Source organism: Atractosteus spatula, chromosome 28 (assembly GCF_055471065.1).
Source record: "Atractosteus spatula isolate fAtrSpa1 chromosome 28, fAtrSpa1.hap1, whole genome shotgun sequence".
NCBI lineage: Eukaryota > Metazoa > Chordata > Actinopteri > Semionotiformes > Lepisosteidae > Atractosteus > Atractosteus spatula.
In genome coordinates, this window is record NC_142733.1 from 8269360 (window position 1) to 8277830 (window position 8471).

Consider the following 8471-nt stretch of genomic DNA (forward strand, 5'->3'; position numbering starts at 1 on the left):
GTGTTCAGTGACATGTGTCTTTCAGGATGAAAACATCCTGAGGGACTGGGCAGGTAAGTCAGGGCTGCCAGTGTTGATTTTAGTTATCACCTGGATATCTGAATAGTAAAACCATTGCATTTATCTTAAAGATATGCTGACAGTGACTGGGGAGAGGTTCAGACTGTGGGTGGGTTTGTTCTGGTAAGCGTTTTCAAGACCAGTCTCTCTGTTTGTCCCAGGTTATGGAATCGGACTGCCCCAGAACTCGCCGCTAACTTCCAACGTGTCAGAGTTCATCAGCCGCTACAAGTCGGACGGCTTCATGGACATGCTGCACGACAAGTGGTACAAGGTGGTTCCCTGTGGGAAGAGGGTCTTCGCCGTCACAGAGGTGAGCTCTGAGCTGAGGAAGAGCAAAGAGCAACCACAGCTCACAATGGTCCCGCACAAGGCCCAGGTCCTGCCACAAGCCTGGGACTGGAGCCCAGCCCCGACCCCCGGCCCAGGCCTGGGTCCAGCCCCAGTTCCAGGCCTTAGCTGTGTCAATCTTAGGCAAGGTCAAATACAAAGTGCTCCACTCCTTTCACCTGACAAGGAGGCCATGCATTTAATCTCACAGATTTCACTGTGTACTGGCAAATGTGTACCTTTGGGACACCTGACTAAAAATGAAAGTAAAGTACAGTTCACACAATGCATCAAAGACTTCTGGAGCAAACAGCCAGTCAGATTCTAACTAGTGGGTGAATTCCATACCATATCTCGGCAAACCTTCTGTCACAGATATCAGCAGAGAAATGCTTTCCAGTGTTTGGCTGAGTGTCAGCAGCTTTCTTTAGTCTTTTAGAACCGTTGAAGCTGGTGACTCATCTGAGGGTTGATTGCTGCATCTTCCAACTGGAAGAGCCATGCAAGGAACATCAAGAGCCTTTCTTTCTAAGGAGCAATAAGCTGACAATTTGGGCCTCACCCAGAATTTCTTCTGGAGAATTCTTGTTGAGACACCAGGAAAAGTTTTTTTTTAGGCACTTACTCAACATGAACTGAGATCTGGTGTCAGTAGATGAAGTAAATGATCTCTGGGCCTTTAACAGGGCCGGGATGTCTGTACTGACAGCTTCATCACGCGTCCAATTGCCCCAACTGCTGCACAAGGCTCTGACATGTGTAATTCATCTAATCAAACAATGTTATTTCTGCTCCACTGCTCTGACAGGCCTGTCTCTCAGGAGATTGCAACCAACAAGACAGTCTCATCTGTGTACCTACTAGCTCAAACTACCTGTGCGGGTTTCTGCAGAGTCTATGAAGCTCAAACAGATTGAGACAAACATGCACTGGATTATCAAATATTTGACTTACATTTGCAGGGAAACCATCCTCACTGTAAAATAATAAACATAGGGGACCAGAAGAGAGGAATACCACCTGTTCACATTGCTCTTCCACATTCCCAGAGTCCTAATTATGGAATTATCACCTGGAAAGATGGCTAAGAACAGAACAAAGCATAATGCTGATTGGGAAATGACATTTCTGGGCTTCATCACAACTACTGCTACTGGAGATGCTACAAGAAAGAGTCCATTTACTTATCGATTGGTGTCACATAGTAAATCTAATATTAGTATTTCATTTAGAAAGTGCTGGTACTGATTGTGTCTTGCTACAGCTCACTGCAGATATCAAAAGGAAAACAGCTCAAAAATGAGAAGACTGACATCTTTTTGGCACGGGTCAGAAAATAAATCAAAATGAAGCACCAGTGCATTAAAGAGAATAGACTTTGAAGGCAAGACAAGATTATGTCTTAAGCTATAGTACTCCAAAATTACCTTTACTAGAAGACAAACGGTTTAGAGATTGATAAGTGCGATTGGACTGCTTTTTCTTTTGGTACAATAAAACGTGATTTCAGAAAATGAAGTTAGCCTTGGATCACAAAGGTGGGGTGTTTTTCCTGTAGAGGTGGGAGGGAGAAGCAGTAATGAAATAAGTAATTCTTTTCCGAATGTTGTTTCATATCACAGCCACCACACAGTCTATCACAGACTTGGCACAGTCTCTCACTCTGCCTTGGCTGGGCCCCAGAATTAAATGGCAGGGAGACTTTAGGTGAGAGGAAAGAGGAAATTCTCTCCGTGCTGGCTGGCACCATGCCTTGTCTTAGCATTTGCAAACATAAGATAGGTCTGTTCGTACCATGGACACGAATGCCAGCAGCCATATCACCCTGCAACTCACAGCTGGCAGCCCAATGAGGTTCAGCAGGGTGAAGCTGGCCAGTACCTGGATGGGAGACCTCCTGGGAAAGCTAAGGTTGCTGCTGGAAAGGGTATTACAGGGGCCGGTAGGGGGCACTCACCCTGCAGTCTTTGTGGGTCCTAATGTCCCAGTATAGTGACGGGGACACTATACTGTAAAAAGGCTCGGTCCTTCAGAAGAGATATAAAACTGAGGTCCTGACTCTCTGTGGTCATTAAAAATTCCAGGGTGTTTCTCGAAAAGAGTAGGGGTGTAAATGGCCAAATTTCTCCCTGGTCTTTACCAATCATGGCCTCCTAATAAATCCCATCCATGAACTGGCTTCATCACTCTGTTCTCCCCACTGAGAGCTGGTATGTGGGGAGCGTACTGGTGCACTCTGGCTGCTGTTGCATAATCCAGGTGGGTGTACTGGTGGTGGAGGGAGTCCACATTACCTGTAAAGCACTTTGTGTGGACTGTCCAGAATGGCACTATATATGTGTAAAGGATTATTATTATTTTTATTATTATTAAAAGCTAATTTGGAATAATGGGAGAAATGTAGAACTCAAGTGTTTAATGGGCCCCTCAGTTTCTGTCTTTTTCACTGCAATGAAAATCATCTTAACTGTAGGAAAATTGTCTGACTAAATATCCCATTCTGTGGTGCTGGAGTTTAAAACATCCCCAGAAAGGCATAATCCACAATCATAAACCTCAGTTTTCAATAACACCAGCTGCCTTTTTAATTTGTATTAATTCTGTCCAGCAGCATTCAATGTATTTATCTACCAGGCCTGCTCTAGGGAGTGCAGGATTCCTTCTGCTTTGAGAACTTTCCATTTCAAGAAAGAAAATAACTAACATAGGTTTCGGAGTGGAGACAGCTTTGCACTGCCATCTAAAGTGAACCTGAAGGAAAAGACTCTGCATGACAGCAGTGGCTTGTTCATCTCCTGTGCCCGTATTATCACAGAACACAGAATGAAAAACTCAACTTCTGCTTTTTTTGTTAAATGATTTCTTTTAATGTAATGAAAATAATGTAATGAGTGTCGGCTGGTTCTCCTTCTTTTTCAGTTCTCGGTATTTTAACTGCCCTGAAAGCTGTACAATCAACATTAATTTCTCAGCTGAATCTCCTCATGAGCCTCTTTCAAAATAGTGGGTAACAGTCCACTGCTGGGAATGCTGTGGACGTAGTACTGGTGTGTCCAGTACAACAGCCACATTTGTTATCCCTCTGTAATTTTCTTTTCCAGTGATTAAAAAGCTGGAAAGTAAAACATGAGGCAAGATTAGGTCAGTTAATAAAGCCTGCTATTTTCTAAATTAAACATATTCTTTTTAGAAAATGGCAGGGTTAGTATGCATAGCATATTACTGTATGGTAAAATTGTATGCAGCACAGTGGAACACAGCAGGCGCTTGCTGAATGTCTTTCCCCCAAGATCATCCATGCTTAAATACGTAAAAGAAGCCTGTTAGTAAAAGCAGGTCATTTATCAGATGCTTTTATCCATGGCTACACACACACAGACTAGAAGGAGAGCAATGCATTAATTATTATTGCTGAATGGTGCCTCTAGGATTAGACCTTGATTTTTTTATCCCATCCAAAGAAGGGAGCATAAGGATGTGACTTAACTGATTCAAACTTGCACACTTAGCCACAGGGTAAGGCAGAAGTTGAAGTGGAGGCTCCTCGGTATTCAGCTCTTTGCCTGAGCCACCAAAGCAGCTCGCCTGATGTCAGAGTACCTCTCTTCCCTTCACAGACGCTGCAGATGGGGATCCATCACTTCTCTGGGCTGTTTGTGCTGCTCAGCGTGGGGGTGGGCGGAGCTCTCCTCACCCTGGTGGGAGAACACGCCTTCTATCGCCTCATCCTGCCTCACATCCGCCGGAGACAGAAGTTCAAGTACTGGCTGCACACCAGTCAGGTGAGTTTCAGCGAAGCCTGACCCCAGAACTGAAGTGAGGTATTTTCCCTGCAGAGGCTGAACGTAGACGGTTATTTTTGCTAGGCAATTATTTTGTTGCAGATTTTGAAATTTGACATAGATTGTGATCATTTATGGGTGGTTCAGTGGTTAGCATTGCTGCCTCACAGCGCCGGGGCCCTGGGTTCAACTCAGGCCTTGGGGTGCTGTCTGTGTGGAGTTTGCATGTTCTCCCAGGATTAATGTGGGTTTCCTCCGGGTCCTCTGGTTTCCTCCCACAGTCCAAAGACATTCTGGTTGGTTAATTTGTTTCTGGGGAAAATTGGCCCTGGTGTGAGTATGTGCCCTGTGATGGACTGGCGTTCCAGGGTGTTTCCTGCATTGTGCCTGTTGCTTGCTGGGACAGGCTCCAGCTCCTGCACAACACTGTACTGGAAGAAGCGGTTAGATGATGGATGGATGTAATCATTTCTTATTTTCATAAGGGGATATGAATGATGAAATAACATACAAATGAGTAAATGTTTATTTTGTGTTAGGGAAAGTTGCTTTCAAAAAGAAATGCATTACAACAACAAGTTACTTGTATAAGGGCTTAATACCCTTTAAAATTAGCAATATGCTGGATCGAATAATTTAAAAAAGCCATTAGTTGCAGCAGCTACGTAGTGTATGGGTGTAATCATTATGTAAATTCATCTCATTCAATTTAAAAGTAATAGCTTCCAACTGTAATGTATTACTTTTTAGTGAGTAACTTTCTCCAGGATTGGTTTGCATCTATGAAAACAAAAATGTCTATTTTAATAGCTAAGATATTTGGTGTGTTCTGTGAAGATTGACTGCACATTGGTTAATATACTGTTCTAGTCAGCAACAACATTAACAGAAATTATATTTTGACAGGCTTAGACATCCTGGATTTCAGTAAATGTAATAGGATTTGACTATGCCAGAGCTGGATAGCATTCCTGCTTATATGAATAAGTGAATCTAAAAGAAAACAAGGTACATGGTACGGATGCACATTGCCCAGCCATATTAGTTTCTGTGGTCAAGCACGGTAAAAGAGCGCCACCTAGTGTTTACTAGCACAGTCAACACCTGACTGTCCCAGAAGCTTGAACTGTTCGATCTGTTGGATTTAGTCTCTCAGTATCTAACTGCATGAAGATAATCTAAAAATGTGATAAGATCATGTTTTGAAACTACAGCTTTTAACAACCCTTTGTTAACATGAAAAAAAACTGTTTAGATTTTCTTATTTTTCTGTTCTGCAGAAAATTCACCGAGCTTTAAACATGACCTACGAAGATGTAAAAAGGCAAAGGGCGAATGCAGAAAAAAGGTACTGCTCAAATCCCTCACACAGTCCTTATAGACAGCATTCACTGTTGAAGACGGCAGTGCTCAATACTGCAATCCCACAGGCAGGGGGACAAGTTCTGAAAGCTGTGCTGAACAGTTTATCATTTGGACCGTATGCATTGCTTTTGTGAGAATGGTAGCATACAATGAATGCTCTGCATTTAGACTTTCATTTGTATTACTTTTGTTGCGGCAAGTTTATCTCAGTCAGTTACCCATAGATGCTGCTGCACATGCAGATACAGTCCAGATTAATTAACAACTATTAATTGTCCTTTGAGGGGATCAAATTGTCTGATTTTCTTTCTATCCCCTAACATTCATCACCGAAGAGAATGGCACAAGTTCTGAGCTTTGTGTGCCGATATACTTTGTGTTATTAAAAAACATAGAAGCAACTGCAATCTCCTCTGTTTTAGACATGTAATTAAAGAATAAGTAAAATAATGTAGCACACAGTTTCTTTGAAGGTTATACTAGAATAAACAAGAAAATCTGACGCATATTTGTCTATCTAATGTTTTCTTCAGAGTATGTCATTAGTCAACATTTATGTGAATTAACCATCCATATAAAACAGTGTAAGCAGTTTAGAAATACCCCTTTCTTTCTTCTGAAATTACATGATGTTTTGCTACTATGTTAACTTCAAGAATAAATAGTACCTAATGTTTTTTATTGAATTTTTTTATTTTTGTAAATATTCTGAATGAATTTTAATGATTTTTTCACATTTTGTTGTGATGTATAATTAATGTCATGTGACTTCTGAAAGGAAGTTCTTTCAGTCACTCTGGACACAAATTTCATCTGCAAGATGATTTTCTGTGAAGTCTACAAAAAATAAGCCTGGTCAATTGTTGTGGTTTTGATTTTTCCTACAGAATTCACAATGTACAGGTCCCTTCTGTGCCAACACCAGCATCCTTGAATACAGAATGTGTCATGAGCATTATTGTCAGGCTACAGTATGTACGATGTCAAGCTACTTAACACTGCTGTGCTTTTATTCTCAGATAGTAAGCATTACATAACTTGCTGCCTGTCTCATTTTAAAATAGCTGAGCCCAATATCATGCATTTCAGTTTTAGGAAACACTAAACCCCCAAAAATGGGCTTTTCCCGTTTTATGACTCGCTAAATCCTCCCAGTCAACCATCTTGAAATCGTTCAAAACTGGTCCGGTAACCAGTGCAGGGTTCCAGTACAGGAGTGATGCGTTTGTGTGGTTGTGCTCTGTCCTGGTCTAGGTGCAATCTTCAAAAACTGCTGCCCCAACAGCCGGCTCCAGCCCCCCCACCCGCTCCAGCCAAGTGGAACAACGAGCGCCGGGAGGGTTCCAGGGAAGTTAAGGACAACAAGCGGGTCCATTTCAACTTGGAGACCCTCAACAGCCGCGGGCTCCTAGCACGTGCAGGGGCTGGGGAAAGAGGAGGAGGTGAATCAGTGGTCCAGGTGTGTGAGAACGGGGGTCCGGCCTTACCCCCACCTTCCTCATCCTCATCCTCACCCGCCAGGGCTACTGAGCTCCAGGAGCTGCAGGAGCGCATCGAGGAGATCCGTGGGCAGCTGCGGGTGGCCCTGGCAAGGAGGGCCGAGCTGCAGACCTCCCTGGCCAAAGAAAAGGCCTGCCCGAGTCCTGAACCCGAGGTCACCAGCACCTCACCATCTAAAGACACAAATGAGAAGAGGTGATCTCTGCACCACAGGGAGGGGGAGGGCAGCGTGGGCTGGTCACCCTGAGGTGGAACATCTAGGAAGCTACTAGAAAAGACTGCTGTAGTAGATCTGCAAAGGAGGAACTTGACACACTCTCATATGAGAGCTTGACTCCACTGTTCTTTTCCTAGACGGGGTTCTCACTGCTTATTTTCAGGGCTGCACTGCAATTCGTTATTTCCAATTCCTCCAGCAACCTGACAGGACAAGATTGCATCACGCTTTTAAGCCAGGTTTGGACTGTTTTTGATCTGCTCTAGTAAGCCTAGATGCCAGGAGGAGTTATGAATAATGCAAAATTCTAGAAACAAAAACTCAATCCTGGATAGTGATAAGCAGCTGGAATCCTTGTGTAATACAGAACTTCAGGATAATGTTAATTATTTTTAGGTGGAACTGACCCCAATCTCTATAACGCATCAGAAGACATGGACTTAAAATGGTTGAATTATCCCAATCTAAGGAGCAATGAGACAATCAGTTTGTCAAGCAAAAACTTTTTAAGATGGAAAATAATGCAAATTATAGCCGGACTTGGGAGGAAGACTTGTTTAGACCTGGATGTTGGAAAGTCAGATTTTGTAACTCCTTTCTATGGAATTTTCATTGTTCTTTTATTTCTGTAACCTTACTCGAGATCGTACTCCAACCTAGACTTTTCAAATGAAATCTATCAGACATGACCCAGGAACCTATGATCTTTAAAGTGTATTTAAACCCTACTTTGATTACTTTACACTCAACTTTATTCATAATGAGCATTAAAATCTATGAGATTTTAATTATATATTTGCAGGTTGCAGCATGAAACTGACAGTGCAATAGTCTGATCCTAATGTCATTTTGCAGTTGTGTAAGGGTCTTCAATAGCCCAGAGATGCCTGATCAGTGAACACAGGGACTGAGACTCCTGTGAGACTCCTGCAGATTTTAAATACTGAAGCGACTTGAGCTTTGGGGTGCTGGGAAGACAATACCAGTGGCTGATGGACAAACTAGCTGTGGACCACAGATCTGGAGAAATCTGCTTAGAAAGGAGTCCACCTCCCACTATTCTACTAAGTAGCCTGATCAATAGCAAATGGTTGTGATATTGCATTTACCTTCAAAGTGCATTCTCCATCCCTACCAAAAACAGCAAAAGCACCAGTTCTGGCAATCACGTGAGCTCCTATTTAAAATATCTCTTCCTCCAAAAAATCAGATCTCAA

The 8471-nt window shown here is 42.7% G+C and overlaps 1 protein-coding gene across 1 annotated transcript in view; it reads left to right on the forward strand.

Annotated features, from left to right (window-relative positions):
- The window catches only part of grin3bb (glutamate receptor, ionotropic, N-methyl-D-aspartate 3Bb), a 62169-nt gene extending 54139 nt beyond the window's left edge, over positions 1–8030 (forward strand). Inside the window, exons 6-9 of the mRNA XM_088907681.1 lie at positions 222–373; positions 4008–4172; positions 5453–5520; positions 6792–8030. Of these exons, the coding sequence (XP_088763807.1) occupies positions 222–373; positions 4008–4172; positions 5453–5520; positions 6792–7236 (830 nt within the window). The 3' untranslated portion in view covers positions 7237–8030. The remainder of the gene's footprint in view (positions 1–221; positions 374–4007; positions 4173–5452; positions 5521–6791) is intronic.
- The last annotated feature ends 441 nt before the right edge of the window (positions 8031–8471 follow it).